Consider the following 24,688-nt stretch of genomic DNA (forward strand, 5'->3'; position numbering starts at 1 on the left):
TATCCCCCTCCCCTCTCTCTGTTTCTCCCTCTCCTTATCCCCCTCCCCTCTCTCTGTTTCCCCCTCTCCTTATCCCCCTCCCCTCTCTCTGTTTCTCCCTCTCCTTATCCCGCTCCCCTCTCTCTGTTTCCCCCTCTCCTTATCCCCCTCCCCTCTCTCTGTTTCCCCCCTCTCCTTATCCCCCTCCCCCTCTCTCTGTTTCCCCCTCTCCTTCTCCCTCTCCCCTCCCCTCTCTCTTTCTCCTTATCCCCCTCCCCTCTCTCTGTTCCCCCTCTCCCCTCCCCTCTCTCTTTCTCCTTCTCCCCCTCACCTCTCTCTGTTTCCCCCTCTCCTTATCCCCCTCCCCTCTCTCTCTTTGCCCCTCTCCCCTCCCCTCTCTCTTCCCCCCCTCCCCTCTCTCTTTCTCCTTATCCCCCTCCCCTCTCTCTGTTTCCCCCTCTCCCCTCCCCTCTCTCTTTTCCCCCTCTCCTTATCCCCTCCCCTCTCTCTGTTTCCCCCTCTCCTTCTTCCCCTCCCTTTCCTCCCTTTCCTCTTTCCCCCTCTCCTTCTCCTTCTCCCCTCCCCTCTCTCTGTTTCCCCCTCCCCTCCCCTCTCTCCAGCCGACCCAGCAGCAGCTGTCTAAGAAAGAGATCGAGGACCTGCTGAGGAAAGGGGCGTATGGAGCTCTGATGGACGATGAGGATGAGGGGGCCAAGTTCTGTGAGGAGGACATTGACCAGATCCTCCAACGTAGGACCAAGACCATCACCATTGAGTCTGAGGGACGGGGATCTACCTTTGCTAAGGTATCCAGTGACTGAAGGAGCACAGCACATTGAACATGATATGCCTAGTTGTGGTCATTGTTTAGATGTTGCTATCCTTTCTGCATGACTAGCAGTAGTAACCAGTGTCTCCTGTCTACTCTCATGTCACTCTTCATCACATACTCTCAGCTCTGTTAGGAGACTTGGACTATTCATTGAAGGAGACTCAGGAAGAACAGTGAATCAGATTATCAAGGTTTAATGTGATATACTGACTTCCTCTCTCTCTCTCTCTCAGGCCAGTTTTGTGGCGTCCGGAAACCGCACAGACATCTCTCTGGACGACCCCAACTTCTGGGACAAGTGGGCCAAAAAAGCTGAGATTGACATGGACACTGCCAATGACAGAGTAAGTAATGCTTTAGTTTAAACACTAAATCTGCTCTTTTTGGCCATGGTATGTTATATATGAGATCAATGCGATGAGTGAATTTGCTACAATAGTATCTGACTATCTGTGTGTGTTCCTCTCCTATTCCACAACAGAACAGCCTGGTAATTGACACTCCGAGGGTGAGGAAGCAGACCCGACCCTTCAGTGCCACCAAGGACGAGCTGGCAGAGCTGTCAGAGGGGGAGAGTGACAACGAGGACAAGCCCAAGCTCCGCCGGCCCCACGACCGCCTCAACAGCTACGGCAGGACAGAGTGCTTCAGAGTGGAGAAGAACCTACTAGTATACGGGTCAGTGTCAGTGACTGGACCACTTCTGCTAGATAATATACAAACCAACATTGATACTAAATAACAATGTTATTTAATACTGGTCTTAGCCAGTGGCATGAACATGTATGCACTCACTAACTGTAAGTCGCTCTGGATAAGAGCGTCTGCTAAATGACTAAAATGTAAATGCAAATGTCTTGGGGACCCACAGGATGTGCAGACTTGAGTTTCAGCCCAGACCAAACACATCTTGTTCTTAGTGTAACTGCTGTATAGTATTGTGTCTGTACTGAGGCACTCCTGTGTTGTCCATCTATATTGTACAGTGTTGTGTCTGTACTGAGGCTCTCCTGTGTTGTCCAACTATATTGTACAGTGTTGTGTCTGTACTGAGGCGCTCCTGTGTTGTCCATCTATATTGTACAGTGTTGTGTCTGTACTGAGGCGCTCCTGTGTTGTCCATCTATATTGTACAGTGTTGTGTCTGTACTGAGGCGCTCCTGTGTTGTCCATCTATATTGTACAGTGTTGTGTCTGTACTGAGGCTCTCCTGTGTTGTCCATCTATATTGTACAGTATTTGTCTCCAGGATTGACCCTCTCCTCTCCTGTGTGGTCCAGGTGGGGTCGTTGGAAGGACATCCTGCTCCATGGTCGTTTTAAGAAGCAGCTGACGGAGCGTGATGTAGAGTCTATCTGCAGAGCCCTTCTGGCCTACTGTCTGGTTCACTACCGCGGTGACGACAAGATCAAGAGCTTCATGTGGGACCTGATCGCCCCCGCCGAGGACGGACAGACCAAGGAACTACAGAACCACCTGGGTACGTTACAACCTCACAATGACCAAACCTCAGTGGTCCAACTACAGATTAGAATCTGGTTCCTCTCAAGGAATTCTTCCTTTAAAGGGCATTTCCCCTTACCACTGTGCTATTGGTTTACTGTTAATGTTTTTAATGTGTCCGTAACCAAAAATGGTATCTGTGTCCCTCCCTCAGGTCTGTCAACCCCGGTCCCCAGAGGCAGGAAGGGCAAGAAGATGAAGATTCAGTCCAGCACGTTTGACATCCAGAAGGCTGAGTGGATCAGGAAACACAACCCAGAACACATGCTGCAGGACGAGGGATACAAGAAGCACCTCAAACACCACTGCAACAAGTAAGAAGATAGTGTTGGTACTATATAGGCCTATAGTATTAAATATATTGATGGTATTGATGTCTAATAGTTACATTGGAACAAACAACTTGTCTTTGTAAATGTGTCTTAGCTTGGTTTTTATTGATGTTGGAAATAAACATAGGTTCTTGTCTCTGTCTTATATAGAGTTGAGGTAGAATTTATGAAACGTCTCATATTTTGAGTTTTCCTCTGTTTGTTTCAGTGTATTGACACTAGCCTGTGTGAAAACATAATTGTATGTTTTTGTCTGTAGCAGAGATTTGACTCCTGCACATCAACACCACTGTCTGTAATTAAGACAAATTGAAGCAGCCATCTTCTCCATTTGTTGCTTTCTTCTATTAATGACCATGAATCAGATTACACATTACACTGCTGAATGATAATCATCTTAATGGGATTTTAACCAAAACGAATAGCTGTCATTGATATTTTATTGACAGATAGAAAAAAACTGATTACACTACACTACAGACAGCGATTTTGTATTTTTTATATAAAGCTACATCGATGATGAGAAGAAGAAGAAAACGAATCTTACATCCTATGAAATGGTTTGACATGAACCTATAAGTTAGTAGATAATGGTTGTTGAGATATAAAACATAGCCATAAAAGATAATGGTTGTTAAGATATAAAACATAGCCAAATAGATAATGGTTGTTGAGATATAAAACATAGCCATATAGATAATGGTTGTTGAGATATAAAACATAGCCATAAAGATAATGGTTGTTAAGATATAAAACATAGCCATGTAGATGATGGTTGTTGAGATATAAAACATAGCCATGTAGATAATGGTTGTTGAGATATAAAACATAGCCATGTAGATGATGGTTGTTGAGATTTGTATTTGTATTTATTATGGATCCCCATTAGCTGCTGCCAAGGCAGCAGCTACTCTTCCTGGGGTCCAGCAAAATTAAGGCAGTTCATACAATTTTTAAAACATTACAATACATTTCCAGATTTCATAACACACTGTGTGCCCTCAGGCCCCTACTCCACCACTACCACATATCTACAGTACAAAAATCCATGTGTTGTGTGTGTATAGTGTGTATGTTATCGTGTGTGTGTACATTTACATTTTACATTTTAGTCATTTAGCAGACGCTCTTATCCAGAGCGACTTACAGGAGCAATTAGGGTTAAGTGCCTTGCTCAAGGGCACATTAACGTCATTTAGCAGACGCTCTTAGCCAGAGCGACTCACAAATTGGTGCGTTCACCCTATAGCCAGTGGGATAACCACTTTACAATTGGGGGGGGTAGAAGGATTCCTTTATCCTATCCCAGGTATTCCTTAAAGAGGTGGGGTTTCAAATGTCTCCGGAAGGTGGTGAGTGACTCCGCTGTCCTGGCGTCGTGAGGGAGCTTGTTCCACCATTGGGGTGCCAGAGCAGCGAACAGTTTTGACTGGGCTGAGCGGGAACTATGCTTCCGCAGAGGAAGGGGAGCCAGCAGGCCAGAGGTGGATGAGCGCAATGCCCTCGTTTGGGTGTAGGGACTGATCAGAGCCTGAAGGTACAGAGGTGCCGTTCCCCTCACTGCTCCATAGGCAAGCACCATGGTCTTGTAGCGGATGCGAGCTTCAACTGGAAGCCAGTGGAGTGTGCGGAGGAGGGGGTGACGTGAGAGAACTTGGGAAGGTTGAACACCAGACGGGCTGCGGCATTCTGGATGAGTTGTAGGGGTTTAATGGCACAGGCAGGGAGGCCAGCCAACAGCGAGTTGCAGTAGTCCAGACGGGAGATGACAAGTGCCTGGATTAGGACCTGTGCCGCTTCCTGTGTAAGGCAGGGTCGTACTCTCCGAATGTTGTAGAGCATGAACCTGCAGGAGCGGGTCACCGCCTTGATGTTGGCGGAGAACGACAGGGTGTTGTCCAGGGTCACGCCTAGGCTCTTCGCACTCTGGGAGGAGGACACAGCGGAGTTGTCAACCGTGATGGCGAGATCATGGAACGGGCAGTCCTTCCCCGGGAGGAAGAGCAGCTCCGTCTTGCCAGGGTTCAGCTTGAGGTGGTGATCCGTCATCCATACTGATATGTCTGCCAGACATGCAGAGATGCGATTCGCCACCTGGTTATCAGAAGGGGGAAAGGAGAAGATTAGTTGTGTATCGTCAGCGTAGCAATGATAGGAGAGACCATGTGAGGATATGACAGAGCCAAGTGACTTGGTGTATAGGGAGAAAAGGAGAGGGCCTAGAACTGAGCCTTGGGGGACACCAGTGGTGAGAGCACGTGGTGCGGAGACAGCTTCTCGCCACGCCACTTGGTAGGAGCGACCGGTCAGGTAGGACGCAATCCAGGAGTGAGCCGCGCCGGAGATGCCCAGCTCGGAGAGGGTGGAGAGGAGGATCTGATGGTTCACAGTATCAAAGGCAGCAGACAGGTCTAGAAGGACAAGAGCAGAGGAGAGAGAGTTAGCTTTAGCAGTGCGGAGAGTCTCCGTGACACAGAGGAGAGCAGTCTCCAGTTGAATGACCAGTCCTGAAACCTGATTGGTTTGGATCAAGAAGGTCATTCTGAGAGAGATAGCAAGAGAGTTGGCTAAAGACGGCACGCTCAATAGTTTTGGAAAGAAAAGAGAGAAGGGATACTGGTCTGTAGTTGTTGACATCAGTGGGGTCGAGTGTTGGTTTTTTGAGAAGGGGAGCAACTCTCGCTCTCTTGAAGACGGAAGGGACATGGCCGGCGGTCAAGGATGAGTTGATCAGCGAGGTGAGGTAGGGGAGAAGGTCACCGGAGATGGTCTGGAGAAGGGAGGAGGGGATGGGGTCAAGCGGGCAGGTTGTTGGGCGGCCTGCAGTCACAAGTCGCAGGATTTTATCTGGAGAGAGAGGGGAGAAAGAAGTCAAAGCATAGGGTAGGGCAGTGTGAGCAGGACCAGCAGTGTCATTAGACTTAACAAACGAGGATCGGATGTCGTCAACCTTCTTTTTCAAAGTGGTTGACGAAGTCATCCACAGAGAGAGAGGAGGGGGGATTCAGGAGGGAGGAAAATGTGGCAAAGAGCTTCCTAGGGTTAGAGGCAGATGCTTGGAATTTAGAGTGGTAGAAGGTGGCCTTAGCAGCAGAAACAGATGAAGAAAATGTAGAGAGGAGGGAGTGAAAAGATGCCAGGTCGGTAGGGAGTTTAGTTTTCTTCCATTTCCGCTCCGCTGCCCGGAGCTCTGTTCTGTGAGCTCGCAGTGAGTCATCAAGCCACGGAGCTGGAGGGGAGGACCGAGCCGGCCGGGAGGATAGGGGACACAGAGAGTCAAAGGATGCAGAAAGGGAGGAGAGGAGGGTTGAGGAGGCAGAATCAGGAGATTGGAGGGAGAAGGATTGAGCAGAGGGAAGAGATGATAGGATGGAAGAGGAGAGAGTAGTGGGAGAGAGAGAGCGAAGGTTGCGGCGGCGCATTACCATCTGTGTAGGGGCAGAGTGAGTAGTGTGGGAGGAGAGCGAGAGAGAAAAGGAAACAAAGTAGTGGTCGGATACTTGGAGGGGAGTTGCAGTGAGATTAGTAGAGGAGCAGCATCTAGTGAAGATGAGGTCAAGCGTATTGCCTGCCTTGTGAGTAGGGGGGGACGGTGAGAGGGTGAGGTCAAAAGAGGAGAGGAGTGGAAAGAAGGAGGCAGAGAGAAATGAGTCATATGTGGACATAGGGAGGTTGAAATCCCCCAAAACTGTGAGGGGTGAGCCATCCTCAGGAAAGGAACTTATCAAGGCGTCAAGCTCGTTGATGAACTCTCCAAGGGAACCTGGAGGGCGATAGATGACAAGGATATTAAGCTTAAATGGGCTAGTGACTGTGACAGCATGGAATTCAAATGAGGAGATAGACAGATGGGTTAGGGGAAAAATTGAGAATGTCCACTTGGGAGAGATGAGGATTCCTGTACCACCACCCCTCTGACCAGATGCTCTCGGGGTATGCGAGAACACATGGTCAGACGAGGAGAGAGCAGTAGGAGTAGCCGTGTTTTCAGTGGTGATCCATGTTTCCGTCAGCGCCAGGAAGTCGAGGGACTGGAGGTTGGCATAGGCTGGGATGAAGTCAGCTTTGTTGGCAGCAGAACGGCAGTTCCAGAGGCTGCCTGCGACCTGGAACTCCAGGTGAGGGGTGCGTGCAGGGACCACCAGGTTAGAGAGGCAGCAGCCGCGCGGTGTGGTGCGTTGTTTGTGTAGCCTGTGCAGAGAGGAGAGAACAGGGATAGGCAGAGGCATAGTTGACAGGCTGTAGCAAATGGCTACAAAAATGCAGAGGAGATCGGAATGAAATGAGCTAAGCATCTGGGAGAGGAGAGAGGGGGGCCTCCTCACCAAAAACTTCTACCTCAGAAACTAAAATTGTTTCACTGAACCACCCGAACAAAAACTCTCCCAACTTCCACCTTTAGAAATCAGAAATTGTTGTGAACCACAGTTGTTCAATGTTTAAAGGAATAGACTCAACCCACTTTATTCAGCTAGCTAACTATGACACCATAGCTGACTAGCATGCTAGCATCCAATAACACACAGTTTAACACACAGTTAAGCACAAATACATGGTCACAACAAACCACCAATAGTGTGTTAACTAGCTAACTAGCATGCTAGCATCCAGTAACACACAGTTTAGCACAAACACTTGGTCACAGCAAACCACCAATAGTGTGATAACACACTAAACAGATCATTCGTGTCTGTGTCAAGTTCCTTTCATGACGCAGCAATGATTCAACGTTGGCTAGCTAGGACAAGTATATTGTAATTAGCTACTACCGTACAGTTCGCTGGTCGTGTTGGGTAGCTAGCAATGGCCACTGTGTTGACTTTGTTTGAAGAACGGCTAGGTAGCTAGCTTCGTGCTACACCCGGCACACAATGGCTACTGTGTTGACTCTGACTCTGTTCGAAAAAAAGCGGCTAGTTAGCTCAAGCTTCGTGCTACAGCCGCACGGCGGAAGACACTGCCAAGACACAGTAACTACCCACGATACCTAGCTATGACGCCGTAGCTAACTAGCAAGCTAGCATCCATTAACACACAATTTAGCACCAATGCTTGGTTACAACAAACTGCCAAGAGTGTGTTAGCACACTAAACAGATAATTCATGTCCGTGTCTAGTTCCTTTCATAACGCATAACGCAGCAAAAATTAAACGTTGGCTAGCAGCACATTTAACATTGGAAACAGCTAATCGTTACCAGTAGCTACCCGCTAGCTAGCTAGCCTCGTGCTTCGATACTAACCTACAATTACCTACGGAAACCTACAATAACAACAATACTAACCTATAATAAGCATGTGTCTGCACCTATGTTTGTTGCTTCACAGTCCCCGCTGTTCCATAAGGTATTTTTTTATCTGTTTTTTAAATCTAATTTTACTACTTGCATCAGTTACTTGATGTGGAATAGAGTTCCATGTAGTCATGGCTCTATATAGTACTGTGCGCCTCCCACAGTCTGTTCTGGACTTGGGGACGGTGAAGAGACCTCTGGTGGCATGTCTTGTGGGGCATGCATGGGTGTCTGAGCTGTGCACCAGTAGATCAGACAGCTCAGTGCACCCAACATGTCAACACCTCTCATAAACACAAGTAGTGATGAAGTCAATCTCTCCTCCACTTTGAGCCAGGAGAGATCGACATGCATGTTATTAATATTAGCTCTCTATGTACATCCAAGGTGCTGCCCTGTTCTGAGCCAACTGCAATTTTCCTAAGTCCTTTTTGTGGCACCTGACCACATGACTGAACAGTAGTCCAGGTGTGACAAAACTAGGGCCTGTAGGACCTTCCTTGTTGATAGTGCTGTTAAGAAGGTAGAGCAGATCTTTATTATGGACATACTTCTCCCCATCTTAGCTACTGTTGTATCGATATGTTTTGACCATGACATGGTTACTCCAAGCAGTTTAGTCACCTCAACTTGCTCAATTTCCACATGATTTATTAAAAGATTTACTTGAGTTGGGTTAGTGAATGATTTGTCCCAAATACAATGCTTTTAGTTTTAGAAATATTTAGGACTAACTTATTCCTTGCCACCCATTCTGAAACTAACTGCAACTCTTTGTTAAGTGTTGCAGTAATTTCAGTCGCTGTAGTAGCTGACATGTATAGTGTTGAGTCATCCGCATACATAGACACTCTGGCTTTACTCAAAGCCAGTGGCATGTCATTAGTAAAGATTGAAAAAAGTAATGGGCCTAGAGAGCTGCCCTGGGGAATTCCTGATTCTACCTGGATTATGTTGGAGAAGCTTCCATTAAAGAACACCCTCTGTGTTCTGTTAGACAGGTAACTCTGTATCCACAATATAGCAGGTGGAGTAAAGCCCTAACACATACGTTTTTCCATCATTAGACTATGATCGATAATGTCAAAAGCCACACTGAAGTCTAACAAAACAGCCCGCACAATCTTTTTATCATCAATTTCTCTCAGCCAATCATCAGTCATTTGTGTAAGTGCTGTTTTTGTTGAGTGTCCTTCTCTATAAGCACGCTGAAAGTTTGTTTTCAATTTGTTTACTGTAAAATAGCATTGTATCTGGTCAAACACAATTTTTTCCAATAGTTTACTAAGGGTTGGTAACAGGCTAATTGGTCGGCTGTTTGAGCCAGTAAAGGGGGCTTTGCTGTTTTTAGGTATCGGAATGAATGTTGCTTCTCTCCAAGCCTGGGGGCACACACATTCTAGTAGGCTTAAATTGAAAATATGGCAAATAGGAGTGGCAATATCGTCCGCTATTATCCTCAGTAATTTTCTATCCAAGTTGTCAGACCCCGGTGGCTTGTCATTGTTGATAGACAACAATAATGTTTTCACCTCTTCCACACTCACTTTACGGAATTCAAAATTACAATGCTTGTCTTTCATAATTTGGTCAGATATACTTGGATGTGTAGTGTCAGCAATTGTTGCTGGCATGTCATGCCTAAGTTTGCAAATCTTGCCAATTAAAAAATCATTAAAGTAGTTGGCAATATCAGTTGGTTTTGTGATGTATGAGCCATCTGATTCAATGAATGATGGAGCTGAGTTTGCCTTTTTTCCCAAAAATTAATTTAAGGTGCTCCAAAGCTTTTTACTATCATTCTTTATGTCATTTATCTTTGTTTCATAGTGTAGTTTCTTCTTCTTTTTATTCAGTTTAGTCACATGATTTCTCAGTTTGCAATATGTTTGCCAATCGGCCAGACTTATTTGCCATTTCTTTTGCCTCATCCCTCTCAACAATACCATTTTTCAATTCCTCATCAATCCACGGGGATTGAACCGTTTTTACAGTCATTTTCTTAATGGGTGCATGCTTATTAGTAACTGGAATAAGCAATTTCATAAATGTGTCAAGTGCAGTGTCTATTATGCCCAGCCTTTGGAACTTTGGTTTTCCTAGCTATGGCTACTATATTGTGATCACTACATCCAATGGATTTGGATACTGCTTTCAAACAAATCTCTGCGGCATTAGTAAAGATATGATCAATACATGTTGATGATTTAACTCCTGTACTGTTTGTAACTACCCTGGTAGGTTGACTGATAACCTGAACCAGGTTGCAGGCACTGGTTACAGTTTGAATCTTTCTCTTGAGTGGGCGGCCTGATGAAAGCCAGTCAATATGTAAATCACCCAGAAAGTATACCTCTCTATTGATATAAAGCTACAGTAAATAGATTTAGGCTGCTGTGCTGTCTTTCTAAATGGGGTTGGTTGGAGGGTTTGTCTTCTGCCGTCCGGCTTTAGACACAGAGCCATGCAGGGCTTCCATAGAAAGTTCTCCATTGTTCCCAGAGCAGTAGTGCTTAAGCCATGGATCGTCCGATGGGTGGCACGCTGGCCAAACGGGGACACACTCTGTGGCTTTGCTGACCTCCGCGTTTTCCCCTCAGGGTGGAATGTGGACTGACGTTGGGTTGGGGCATGCACAGGAATGGCACCCTACTGTCCCTGTCCCACACAGAGATCCATAACCCTATCCTATGATAATGACATTTAGAAGATATGTGTTCAATAGTGTGTGTAGCTACTAGTACTGGCCTAGATTTACGAGGCCTGTGTTCTGTTGGGATATGTGTAACATTCTCGGTATGACTTGTATATGATCTGCATGTGATTGTGGGTGTGTGTTTACCTTCATGTATCTGACTGTTTGTATCCTGTGCTTGTATAGTAAGTACAGTATGTACATAAGTGTGTGGGTATTTTACAAGTGTGTGTACAGTTGTGTGTGTGTGAGTGCTCGCGGTCATGTGCGTGTATGAGCTCTATGTCTGGTGCTGTGAGGTTCCCTTCTCCATAAGATACCTCCCACACTCCAGGGTGGGAGGGAGGGAGGGAGAGAGAGAGGCAAGCACTGGAGCTCACAGCTCTGCCTGCAGAGGGGGTGTGCTCATGTCGCTCCCTCTCCGCTAGTGGCATACTGGATGTGTAAAGCTAGGGCCACACACACGATCTGAAGAAATCTACACTGCACTTTTTAACCTGCCACACTGCTAGACAGATCAAAAGGCTAGATTTTCTCAGACCCTAGTTTAAGAGAGGAACGGAGACTAGAATGTATGCCAGTCCATCACAGATCAGGCATACCATACCCCACCCTCCACCTACATCTCTGACTGAGGCCTGGCAGGTGCGTCATGGAAACAGCATCTCTCCTCTGACTCAGCCTGCCTCTCTCTTCTCTCCTCTCCCTGCCAGCCCAGAGATCACATCATATCACACCACTCCGCTCTATGGCACAGACACTGTCCCACTCTCTATGGCACAGACACTGTCCCACTCTCTATGGCACAGACACTGTCCCACTCTCTATGGCACAGACACTGTCCCACTCTCTATGGCACAGACTGTCTCACTCTATGACACAGAAACTGCATCAGTGACTGACTACACAGTGACAATGCAATGACTGCATATTTTCTATTCCACTCCATTTTGAGCATGAGTGCATCATTGAAGACAACATTTATACAGTATATACAGCAATACAAAATGTTTTCCCTTTGCATGGACAGTTGATCTACCGTGATGAGCTAGGCACAGTATTTCAGTCATCCAGGAGAAAAGTGAGAATGTGTGTGAGAGAGAGTGTGATTGTGTGAGATTTCGATTGTGTGTGTGTGTATGCGTGAGTTTGTCCGTCCGTGAATGTGTGAGGGTGTGTGTGTGTGTGTGTGTGTGTGTGTGTATGTATTTACGGACGTGAGTGCGTGTGAAAGTGAATGCCGTTCTGCTCTCTCAGCGTTTGTGCGTGCTGAGGCTTTGTTGTGACCGCGGGCGGGGCTGTGTCTGTGTGCAGGGTGTTGCTGCGGGTTAGAATGCTCTACTACCTGAAACAAGAGGTGATGGGAAGCCAGTCCCAGAAGATACTAGACGGCGTGGACTCCAGGTGAGCTGAACTTTCACCTCTTTTACAACCAAACACCTCTAAACAGCTGCTCTCTCTGTCTGTCCTCTACTTTTGTTAATTTCAGTTATTAGATTATTTGAAGAGGATTACACTATTTACTCCATTATTTTGAGATGGTCGGATTGATCGGTGGCTATTCAGGCTAGATTGAATGTTATGCCAACCAGTTCAGCCAGGCTGCCAGCACTATGCCAGTATTTGTTTAAGTTTGGGATTTCTGGTAAGCTGCTGGCACACAAATTCAGCAGACACATCGTTTTAAAAGGTTCAGTTTACATTCACTTTTCAAATAAAAACCTGTTAATTCATAGGCCTATGTTGTTCATGTTTTCCATGGTAAGGAATAGACCAAACATGACAGGTTGTTCCCATACATACTGTTGCTGTCTCTATCTATCACCATGAGGGGGCACAGCTAGTCAGACTCAGGGAAGGAAAGTCCATGTCTGAAGGAGGGCACAGCTAGTCAGACTCAGGGAAGGAAAGTCCATGTCTGAAGGAGGGCACAGCTAGTCAGACTCAGGGAAGGAAAGTCCATGTCTGAAGGAGGGCACAGCTAGTCAGACTCAGGGAAGGAAAGTCCATGTCTGAAGGAGGGCACAGCTAGTCAGACTCAGGGAAGGAAAGTCCATGTCTGAAGGAGGGCACAGCTAGTCAGACTCAGGGAAGGAAAGTCCATGTCTGAAGGAGGGCACAGCTAGTCAGACTCAGGGAAGGAAAGTCCATGTCTGAAGGAGGGCACAGCTAGTCAGACTCAGGGAAGGAAAGTCAGTAGTCACCACCTGCTGTTCAAAGATGGATCAGCAGCTTCTCAGAACCAATAATATTGATGAGGATATACAGAAGTGGGTGAGGAAAATCGTTTAGTATTTTTAGTACCCAAACACATTTTCAGCCTTGATGCTGACCTTAAAGTCTTATCGGAGCTCAGGGTTTTGGTTGTTCCACACCGTTGCTTATCTGAGAATCTATGTTGGAATGGAAACCCAGCTGTCATAGTACCCATGAGTTCCCCATGCTATACATGTATCGGCATGTTCCTCCTCTCATATTGTGTGTGTTCTGTTCACACCCCCCTCCTCCTCAGTGAGATCAAGATCTGGGTTCCTGAGCCCGACAGCTCTGAGCTACCAGCCCTGTGGTGGGACAACATCTCTGACAAGTGTCTGCTGTTGGGGGTCTACAAGCACGGTGAGTCGACAACAGGGACCAGGGATGTGCTAACTGACGCACAGGCCTGAGACAACTAGGAATGTGTGATACTAGGGCTACTATACTAGCATAACACTTAGCATAAAGTCATGTTTTGGGCATGTATTCTAAGTGGGTTTACTAGAATGGATATTAGAACAGAGCCTAGACAAATGAAGACAGGCAAAAAGGGTCAGATACAGTATAGTATGTACAATTCTGAGATAGTAGTGTCATGTGGAAAATGTACTATAGGTGTTTTCATGTTTTTCCGTTGGGATCTAGTTTACGTTGGATGACAGCTGTCACACTCGCCTTTGGGGGAAAGTGGCCAGCTGTATGTTTAAATATATATATATATCTTTGTGTCCATGAGCGTATTTAGCTAACCTCTGTTTGCTTATCTCTCCGCTGTCGTCCACTCATACAGGTTATGAGAAGTACAACACGGTGCGTGCAGACCCTGCCCTCTGCTTCCTAGAGCGGGTGGGCCGACCAGACGAGAAGGCCATCGCTGCTGAACAGAGAGCCAATGACTTCATGGATGGGTAGGTAACATTACACATCATGGCAGACAGTCTGACTGACTAAGTCAGCTAGCTAGCTTGTTGGTCTCCTCCACTGAGTCAGACAGGGTCTAGACACACAATGACACAATTAAAAAGTTTGAGTTGTTGTAACACTTTTTATAACCAGTCATAAAGCTATGCTAGAAAAGGAAGAAACCAGAAACGTTTTGACAAATAAAAAACATTTTCTGACATGAATCTGAGTCTGTGTTTAGTTCAGAGTTGTTAGGAGCTGCCTGCAAGTTCCCCTGTCTCACCTTGTGTGGCCCTTGCTGACTGACTGACTAACTGGCTGGCTGACTTACTGGCTGGCTGACTGTTGTTATCTGTGTTTGCAGGGACGTGGATGACCCAGAATACAAGCCGCCCCAGCCTTGCTGAAGGACGATATGGAGGTGAGGCCACAGCGCAGGGGGGCAGAGCAGAGCCAGCACAGCCAACAGATAAGGCTGCTGTACACACTGACTGGCATGTGTATTCTCTGCCCTTTTAGAGACTAGAGAATACAAGTTGTTTTGAATGTTATTGTGTCCAGTTCTGTGTCCAGTGTTTGAACATACACTTCTCTCCTCCATAGGATGACGCCTCCTCTCCTGGAGACCTGGTTGTCACAGATAATCCTGGAGGTCAGTTATATCTTTCTATCCTGTCTCTTTCTACTCAGCTTTTGTACTATCAAAACCAATACACATCATATTAGTATATCTACTGCAGTCACTACTACTACTACCAGTCACTGCTACTACTACCAGTCACTACTACAAGTCACTACTACTACTACTACTACTACTACTACTACTACTACTACTACTACTACTACTACTACTACTACTACTACTGCTACTACTACCAGTCACTGCTACTACTACCAGTCACTACTACAAGTCACTACTACTATACTACTACTACTACTACCAGTCACTACTACTACTACTACTACTACTACTACTACTACTACTACCAGTCACTACTACTACTACTACTACCAGTCACTACTACAAGTCACTACCAGTCACTACTACTACTACTACTACTACTACTACTACTACTACTACTACTACTACCAGTCACTACTACTACTACTACCAGTCACTACTACTATTACTACCAGTCACTACTACAACAGTCACTACTACTACTACTACTACTACTACTACTACCAGTCACCACTACTACTACTACTACTACTACTACTACTACTACTACTACTACTACTACTACTATTTCTAGTCACTACTACTAATGCCACCACTAACTACTACTACTACTACTACTACTACTACTACTACTACTACTACTACTAGTCACTACTACTAATGCCACCACTAACTACTACTACTACTACTACTTCTACTACTACTACTACCAGTCTCTACTACTACCAGTCACTACTACTACTACCTGTCACTACTACTACTACTACTACTACTACTACTACTACTACTACTACTACTGCTACTACTACTACTACTACTACCAGTTACTACTACTACTACTACTACTACTACTACTACTACTACTACTACTACCAGTTACTACTACTACTACTACTACCAGTCACTACTACTGCTGCTGCTGCTGCTACTACTACTACTACTACTACTACTACTACTACCAGTCACTGCTACTACAAACAGTCACTACTACTACTACTACTACCAGTCACTACTACTACTACTACCAGTCACTACTACTACAAACAGTCACTACGACTAGTGCTACTACTGCTGAAACTACCACAACTTCTTCCACTACTATAAAACAACTTAAAAAGCGTTCTCCCTGGTTTAACATTGTGTGTGTGTGCTCTCCAGAGGGTGTTCCAGTGATGATGGAGGGGTTAGGTGGAGGAGGAGATACAGCCTACTGGCCCTCGTCCTCAGTACTAACAGCCAGACTGAGACGTCTGATCACGGCCTCTCAGCGCTACACCAAGTCCAGACAGATCCTCCACATCCACCAGGCCCAGACACAGCACACCACTCAGGTCACGCCCTCACTGTGCCCCCTGCCACCCACCCTCAACGACACGATCAACCCCAAGATGGCCGCCAAGATAGAACGCCAGCAGAGGTGAGTGAAGCTGCAAGGCCTGGACAGAAACGTACCCTAACCACGGTCTATACCTTATACCACTTAGATGGGTGAAGTGCTTATCACTGTCTCCTGTTCTCTTTCTCTCCTCCCTCTCTCTGTCTATATCTCTATCTCTCCCCCTATTTCTCTTTCTCTCTGTTTCTCTCTCCCTCCCGCTCTCCCCAGATGGACAAGGCGAGAGGAAGCTGATTTCTACCGTGTGGTGTCAACATTTGGTGTGGTGTTTGACCCAGACCTGGGCCGTTTCGACTGGACCAAGTTCAGAGCCATGGCTCGGCTGCACAAGAAGACAGACGAGAGTCTGCAGAAGTACCTGTGGGCCTTCACCGCCATGTGCAGGAGAGTGTGTCGCCTGCCACCCAGAGAAGGAGGTGAGAGAGATACTGTTCATCCATGCTGTGCCACCTGTAGAAAAGGCGTGGAAGTCAATATACTTATAAGCTGTATACTGTCGTTTATTAGAGGAGTTGTGTGCTTACTAATACAGTACCTGCTGATAATGTACTACAGTATGTCAAGATTAATGATTTAAGGAAATGCTGGGGAAACAAGCAAGTGATAAAGTTAACGATCTATGGAAAGTTAAACAGCGAGTGGAATAAGTTCACACAAAATGCAAACACAGATGTATGAATTATGCAGGACAGCCTTATTCCCTCTCTCCCCCTCTCTAGACACAGCGGTGGACCCCTCTCTGTCCATTCAGCCCATCACAGAGGAGCGTGCATCTCGTACGCTCTACAGAGTAGAGCTGCTACGCCAGGTCAGGGAACAGGTCCTGCACCACCCCTTGCTCTACGAGCGCCTGCCCCTGTGCCAGCTGGGCTCGGACCTGCCCGTGTGGTGGGAGACCGGTACCCACGACCGAGACCTCCTAATCGGGGCCGCTAAGCACGGCGTCAGCCGCACAGACTACCACATCCTCCGAGACCCAGAGCTCTGCTTCATGGCTGCCCAGCGCAACTACAGCCAGAATAAAGGAGTCCAACAGCCATCCCAGAACTCTACTCCGCTCCTGAACCCCCAGTACCAGGCTAATAGAGACCCAGCCTTGGCAGGGTCCCCAGTGCCTGCCCCAGCCCAGAGGGAGAGGGAGGACATCCCGGGGGCAGTGCCCAAAGAAGAACCTCTCTCAGAGGGGGAGGAAAGCATGGAGAGAGGGGGTCAGGTGGAGGGGGAAGGGTGGAGTCCCCAGCCCGCCCCTCTCACCCCTACAGGGATAGAGGAGAAGCCTGACCTGGGGGTGGTGAAAGGAGAGAATGAGAGCCACATGGTGGCAGCACGGACCAAGCCTCTCACGCCCAACTCAGCCGCCAGGAAAGAGAAGAGAGCCAATAAAAGAAGTCGAAGGGAGGCCAGACGAGCGGCCTCCGCAGCGTCAGACTCCGACTCGGACGGCTCCTCCTCCAGCTCTTCATCACGATCTTCTTCATCATCGTCATCGTCGTCCTCTTCCTCCTCACGCTCCGGATCCAGCTCCTCTTCGTCTTCATCCTGCTCATCAGGCTCCTCATCTTCCTCTTCCTCATCTTCATCTTCCTCTGATGACAGTGAGAGTGAGGGAGAGGAAGGAAAAACCAAGGGTGAGTGCTGCTGTTATTATTCTGGTGTTCTCTGGTGTCTTTTGGCTCTTGCAGTGAAATACTTTTACAGTACCATTGAGGCAATTAAGGTTGTGATTTTGCCAAAGTTGTTAGGCTGTCTGAAGTAGTTTGAGGTTTTCTAAATGACAGTTATATTGCATGTTCTTCCAGTCCCGACAGTGGCCAGTGTGAAGGGATTTGACGAAGACAGCGTGGCGTCTCTCAGCACCACTCAGGATGAGATGCAGGACAGTCACGTGACAGAGAACGGTGTCAGCAACAACTCACACCACCACCCCTTCCAGGGAGGATACATGCTGGCTGCATCCTACTGGCCCAAGGTAAACACACACACCAAACCTCTTTGTGTTTGGGTGTCCTGAGAATCCCAACCATGTTGAAACAGCAGTTTAGGAGGGTGTTGTTCACGATAATCCAGTTTTATTTCATCCTTCCAGCAGACGATATAGTCCGGGCAAAAGCCAATCAGCATCCAGGAATCCAAACAACCCATTTTATAATGTCCCCTGTCCCCCTGTAGGACCGTGTGATGATCAACCGTCTGGACAGTATCTGCCAGGCAGTGCTGAAGGGGAAGTGGCCGGGGGCCCGGCGGGCATACGAGGCAGGAGGGGCCGTAGCCTCCTTCTATACCACCAAGCTGCTGGACAATGCAGCCGCGGCCAACAACAGCAGCAACCTCTGCTCAGCTTCCGCCTCGGCCTCAGAGGACCCCTCTGCCTCCCCTCAGGGTTCAAAGGTGAAGAAGCATGTTGCAGGAGAAAAGGAGTTCTCAGTGAAAATGAATGAAGTATGTTGATTTCCGTTACTCCCCTCTCGTAGGACCCCACACCACTCCAAAGCCTAATTGCGGTGTTTCAGCATGTTTTGTTGGGGATTTTGATTTTGTTGTTTTGGCTGCTGCCTACAGCACTGATTTGTTTAATAGTAATACCCTCTTTAATTTCTACCCACTCCATGTGGATTGGGCTCCGGGGCTGTAATTACATTTTGACATAAATCAGTCATTCATGGATGGGAAGCTAATAAGAAGCTTAGTGTGGAGAGACACTGGGGTTTGAGAGGGTTAATATGATTGAGATGGGGCTGGCTTTCTACTCTGGGTGATTGTGATGAGGCTGTAGTACTGTGGGTGTTCTGTCTCTAATGGGGCTGATAGCAGCTGGGCTATTAACCATGCAGGCCTGCTTCCTGCTTGCTTTAATACTACAGTAGCTAGCTATGAGCCTACATTGCCATAGCAACAGAGGGAGGAGCATTTTTGTCAAATATTCTATAAAATGGCCACTGACTGCTGCTACAGGGTTGCTGGGGCTTTTCTGACGAGTTTGGCTGGAATCTTGACCTTAATAAGGAATATGCTGAAAGCTGCTGCCTTCCCTGCATTGCATAGACAACCTCCACTGTATGCTTCTAGCTGCTACAGTTTATGCTGTGTCCCTACCCATAGCTATCCCAACTTCCAACTTAGAAACTAGCATACAGAATGAAACTAGCATACAGAATGCTCTTAGAGCGAAGCCTGACAAGCCAACAAAGTATTGTGCCAATGCAGTGAAAATCAAAACAAGCACTTAGACCCCCTCCACCTTTTCTGTTATGTTTTGGTTCGTTTTCTTTCTGTAGAAGGGGCTCCAATGCCATCAGACAGTGTGACCTTGTGTTTCTGTGTGATTGACTGACAGCCTCTCTCTCTCTGCAGCAGGAGGGTGGTCTGAAGCTGACCTTCCAGAAGCAGGGGCCCGGCCAGCCCCTGAAGAGGCCCCTAGAACCTGAGGAGGGGCCCCTGAGCCAGCAGCAGTACCTTACAAGGCTCCATGAGCTCCAGAGTGCCTCAGACACCAGTCTGGCTGACTTCACCAAGCCCCAGGCTGCCAGCTTCCCACACGGTACGTACAAAGTAGGGCTGACCACAAGGTTGTTCTTACAACAATGTATTGTTTGTTTATACAATTGATAGTTCATACCCGTCTGGTGGTCCTCTGTAGCTCAATTGGTAGAGCATGGCGCTTGTAATGCCAGGGTAGTGGGTTCGATCCCCGGGACCACCCATACGTAAAAATGTATGCCCACATGACTGTAAGTCACTTTGGATAAAAGTGTCTGTTAAATGGCATATTAATATTAATTAAAGAAAACCCTTCATGAGAAATATCAAAGCTAAACTGGGTGCTTTGTATTTGCTACCACTAGATGGCAGCAAAGATACATTTTCCCATATGTTGTACATTCATGATTGTGATTGTGTGTACTGCTTTAGTCTTCTGTTATAATCTGCGACACGTTGTTTGTGTTTTTCCAGCCTCTACAGGTCTGGCGGGTCAGATGAAGCTGAACGGCGGTATGGATGGCCAGCCGGTGGTGAAGAGGAGGAGAGGAAGGAGGAAGAATGTGGAGGGGATGGACCTGCTCTTTATGAACAGGAACAGAATACCAGCCGTGCCCGAAAGCGTAAGATCTTACTTTACTTCCCTGTCAATCCTCTCTCTCCTATATTGCCATCTTAGGTCCTTCAACATTTAGTCCTTAAACACTGGGTACTGGAAAGCCACATTATATTACATGGTTTTAAGAGATATTTAAAGTTCAAAGAGTATGCCTAAATGTGTTTACCTAGCAATTAAAAAAATATATGGGATTTACTGTGTGTGCTGAAGTATAGGAGACCGTATGTGGGGTGTGCTAGCATGCATATACAAACACTAGCCACTTGTTATTCACTGATGGGCTGACGTATGCCCCTGCCTCTCCAGGTGCCCCCAGCGTGGGGTGGTATGGGTCAGGCTGGCACTGGGCTGTCTATTCCCTCAGGTCAGGGTAACCCCCTAGGGGGCCAGCCCCAGGGCCCCATGGACACAGAGAGCAGGGTCTCTGTCATCAACCTGAAAGATGGGACCCGTCTGGCCGGAGACGATGCCCCCAGGAGGAGGGAGCTGGAGCTGTGGCTGAAAGAACACCCAGGCTTTGTGGCCGACACAGGGGCCTTCATCCCTGTGAGTCCCTCCCTTCCTCTTCCTCACCCTCTGATTCACCATTCCTCTTTCCCTAACCAAGGTTTATTAACGGCTGTGAATATACTGTACAACGACAATAGATATCCGTCAGGGTTACGGTCAATTCCATTTCAATTCAGTCAATTCATGACGCAAACAAAAATTCAATTTGCAATTTGAATCGAAATGCAATTGACCCCAACCTTGATTTCCATTGACAGTAGATATTGTTTTGGATGTAGTCCTGTAGTTGAACCTCTGTATCCCTGACCCTCTCTTCTCCTCCTCAGGGAGTGAATAAGATGCAGCTGCAGCAGTTCCAGCAGGACGGTAGACCCAAGCAGAAGAGGCATCGCTGCAGAAACCCCAACAAGATTGATGTCAACAGTCTGACAGGAGAGGAGAGGGTCCAGATCATCAACAGGAGAAATGCACGGAAGGTGAGGCAGCAGTAGTCTACTGTGTGTGGGTGTGGGTGTGTGTGGGTTGTACAACTTCTACTTTGTCTCATGTTGTCCTCCTCTCCTCTCCCCAGGTTGGTGGTGCCTTCGCCCCCCCTCTAAAGGACCTGTGTCGGTTCCTTCAGGAGAACCCAGAGTACGGGGTTCCACCAGAGTGGGCCGACGTGGTCAAGCAGTCGGTGAGTCTGATAGCCTCTCCCTCACAGCCCTTCATATGCTGTGGAACACCCCACAAGCCTACTTTATGTGTATGCTATGAAAGACCAATAATAGAACTACATGTATCTAGCTTGGCTAGTTGTCAGTGCAGTAACTGTGGTATAGTTAAGCAATAAGGCCTGAGGGGGTGTGGTATATAGCCAATATACCATGGCTAAGGGCTGTTCTTAAGCACGATGCAATGAGGAGTGCCTGGATACAGCCCTTAGCCGTGATATATTGGCCATATACCACAAACCCTGAGCAGCCTCATTGCTATTATAAGCTGGTTACATGTTTTGTCATACCCGTGGTATACGTATATGCGTTCCAGCAGGTATATCTCACTGGTCATCCCCAAAGCCAACACCTCCTTTGGTCGCCATTCCTTCCAGTTCTCTGCTGCAAATGACTGGAACGAACTGCAAAAATCTCTGAAGCTGGAGACACTTATCTCCCTCACTAACTTTAAGCATCAGTTGTCAGAGCAGCTTACCGATCACTGCACCTGTACACAGCCCATCTGTAATTAGCCCACCCAGCTACCTCATCCCCATATTGTTATTTACATTATTTATTTTGCTCATTTGCACCCCAGTATCTCTATTTGCACATCATCTTCTGCACATCTATCACTCCAGTGTTAATACTAAATTATAATTGTAATTATTTTGCACTATGGCTTATTTATTGCCTTACCTCCATAACTTACTACATTTGCACACACTGTATATAGATTTTCTATTGTGTTATTGACTGTACGTTTTGTTTATTCCATATGTAACTCTGTGTTGTTGTTGTTTTTTCCGCACTGCTTTGCTTTATCTTGGCCAGGTCGCAGTTGTAAATGAGAACTTGTTCTCAACTGGCTTACCTGGTTAAATAAAGGTTAAATCATTTATTTTTATTTTTATTACAAATACTGTCTCATATACCACAGGCTGTCAGCCAATCAGCATTCAGGGCTCGAACTACCCAGTTTATAACTGTAGTTATCTAATGAAGTTGTTGATTAGAGTGCTAACCCTGTGTTTCTCTGTCTGTCCTTTAGGGCTACCTCCCAGAGAGCATGTTTGACCGGATCCTGACAGGACCCATCGTACCAGAGGAGGTGAGTCGGCGTGGACGGAGGCCAAAGAGCGCCCTGGCCAAGGCTGCAGCTGCAGCCAACCAGGGGGCCTCATCCCTGGGCCTCAACCCCCTGCTGGCCAACGGCCTCCTCTCTGGCATGGATCTGTCTAGTCTACAGGCCTTCCAGCAGAACCTCCAAAGTCTCCAGTCACTGCAGCTCACTGCCGGCCTCATGGGCCTGCCCACCGATGCTAACAACCTGGCCGCCATGTTTCCCATGATGCTCTCTGGCATGGCCGGGCTTCCCAACCTCCTGAGCATGGGGGGTCTGCTGGGGAATCCCCCACAAGATGCCACGGGGGGAGCGGAGCAGAGGAAGAGGAAGAAGGGAAGCAGAGAAGGAGGAGGAGGGGAGCCCTCGTCTGCCTCCTCCAAAGCCACCTCCTCCTCCCACTCCCACGGCCCCTCCCACACCTCGGACACAAAAGGTGAAAGGACAGAAGGTCAAAGCGGGACCGGGGATGGCCGTGTCCCCAGTGTCCCTTCCTCCTCCAGTTCCTCTGCCACCACCTCCACCACCACCACCCCACTAAGTGCTTCTGCTGCCCAGGCAGCCTCCAGTCACCCTCTGTCTCTTAACCCCTTGTTACTCTCCAGTATGCTTTACCCAGGGATGCATCTCACTCCAGGCCTTAACCTTCCTGTGTCCACCACACAGCAGCCACACAGTGACTCAAACAGTGACCACAAACCCCACAAGCCCACTAAGACCTCTAAGTCCCTCAAGACTTCCCCCTCAAAACCTCTGTCGCCCAGGAGAACACCAGAGCGTCAGGAAGAGGAGGGTCTTGGTGACAAGGAGGAGGAATCAGGGGAACAGAAGGAGGAGAACAGTGGTCCAGAAGGCTCGGGGAAGGCGGAGTCATCTTCATCAGAGTCTGGGAGCTCTTCTTCATCATCTGATGGGTCATCAGACTCCAGCGATGAAGACTGAGCCTTATGAATATATAAATATATTTATGTATCTGTTAGAAATGTACACACATATATATATATATTACACATATATATGGATTTCCCTGCACTTACATTGTGATTTCTTTTCATGTAAATACGAAAACTAACAAAAATGTTGTGTAATAAAGACTACAAAACTGAAACAAGAAGAACCATGACCTAGGAGAAACTGAAATTAAATTTCAGTGTTTGTTCAAAAAGGTACAATCTTGTTTTGAGAGACATTTTGCATGTCAAACTTTAGTAGATTTCTGAACTCTGTGAAATTGTATTAGGCCAACACACGGTGATGTACAATTGCAACAAACTGAGAAAATAAGTCAAAATGGCATTATTGTAATTATCATGTTGGGATTTAATTTCATTAAAAAAGAGGAAATAAATACAGGCTCTTTGCTGAGCTGTACTGGTAATATATTTTGGAGTGGGGGGGGAAAGAACTTGATGAATATTTAGCTTTCCTTTGTAAATACTTTTATAGGTTTTCTTCTTGACACTTACAGTATACTTTGCGGATCATAAGTTTGGAAAAGTCAGCAATAACTCGGGCAGCTAATGAATGTCACTGAAGCTGTAGATCCTTCATCAGCCATGTTTCTCACACAAGGGAGGGGTGTTCAGTCTCTGTTCCAATGTCCACACTAACATAGTTATTAGAATGAAGCAATGTATTGGACATTCATTCTAAGTAGTATGCTAGTGTTCATTTTGGAATGTATTCTCCCCTGTCTGTCTCGCACAACCTACACACTCACACAATGACACATAGATGGTTCTTCTGACACAGGTGCACTTTAGTTTCCCATATTACACTCGCTAGCACATAACCAGTTGGGTCTATTCCCCTAAGGACTGAAAGGACAGCAAACTGACAGCACGCTGTGCCAAATACTGCTCTCGCCAGGACAGAAAATACACTACTTCTCTGTTGTAGTTCAGCTTCAGGAAGTGGTGTTCAGGACATGGTACACTTTTGAAGAAAATTCCACCCTGGGGTTTTTGACTGCATCGTTACCTCAGCGGGGTATAGAAGGGATTGAGTTCACTGCAAATACATCCTGTTGTGTGTGTGTGTTAGCAAGGCTGGCTCACTCGTCCCCACTGGAATGTGTGTTCTTCATGGCATACTCTTGAGAGCTTCCACTCGCTTAGTCTCTTCCAGCGCCTTGCGTCTGCAAGAGGGACTACCACTCACTGTGTTCTGGCTGTGTGTTTGTTTGCGTGGGCGTTTCTTTCCGTTTTGGCTGAGTCAGTGTGTCCTTCAGGCCCTGTACTGATTGTGTCCCATGCGGTCAACATCAATCGGTCCATTGTGTATGGTGGTGTGTATTGGGGAGGCTTGAGCATTGTGTTCTACAACCAATAGTGAAGTCACATAAACAGCAACTGCTGGTCTAGTCGACATGGTATAATCAACACCCCCTGAGC

At 47.0% G+C, this 24,688-nt stretch overlaps 1 protein-coding gene across 1 annotated transcript in view; it reads left to right on the plus strand.

Annotated features, from left to right (window-relative positions):
- The window catches only part of chd9 (chromodomain helicase DNA binding protein 9), a 108,120-nt gene extending 84,473 nt beyond the window's left edge, over positions 1–23,647 (plus strand). Inside the window, 22 exon segments of the mRNA XM_045209977.1 lie at positions 600–785; positions 1,045–1,155; positions 1,293–1,489; positions 2,092–2,291; positions 2,469–2,628; positions 11,949–12,038; positions 13,147–13,250; positions 13,681–13,798; positions 14,158–14,183; positions 14,186–14,214; positions 14,397–14,445; positions 15,634–15,892; positions 16,082–16,287; positions 16,591–17,499; positions 17,671–17,840; positions 18,041–18,310; positions 19,223–19,409; positions 19,823–19,971; positions 20,274–20,513; positions 20,804–20,953; positions 21,049–21,153; positions 22,224–23,647. Coding sequence (XP_045065912.1) covers positions 600–785; positions 1,045–1,155; positions 1,293–1,489; positions 2,092–2,291; positions 2,469–2,628; positions 11,949–12,038; positions 13,147–13,250; positions 13,681–13,798; positions 14,158–14,183; positions 14,186–14,214; positions 14,397–14,445; positions 15,634–15,892; positions 16,082–16,287; positions 16,591–17,499; positions 17,671–17,840; positions 18,041–18,310; positions 19,223–19,409; positions 19,823–19,971; positions 20,274–20,513; positions 20,804–20,953; positions 21,049–21,153; positions 22,224–23,237 — 4,929 coding nt within the window. The 3' untranslated portion in view covers positions 23,238–23,647.
- Positions 23,648–24,688: the final 1,041 nt, after the last annotated feature.

Source organism: Coregonus clupeaformis, chromosome 32 (assembly GCF_020615455.1).
Source record: "Coregonus clupeaformis isolate EN_2021a chromosome 32, ASM2061545v1, whole genome shotgun sequence".
Classification (NCBI taxonomy): domain Eukaryota; kingdom Metazoa; phylum Chordata; class Actinopteri; order Salmoniformes; family Salmonidae; genus Coregonus; species Coregonus clupeaformis.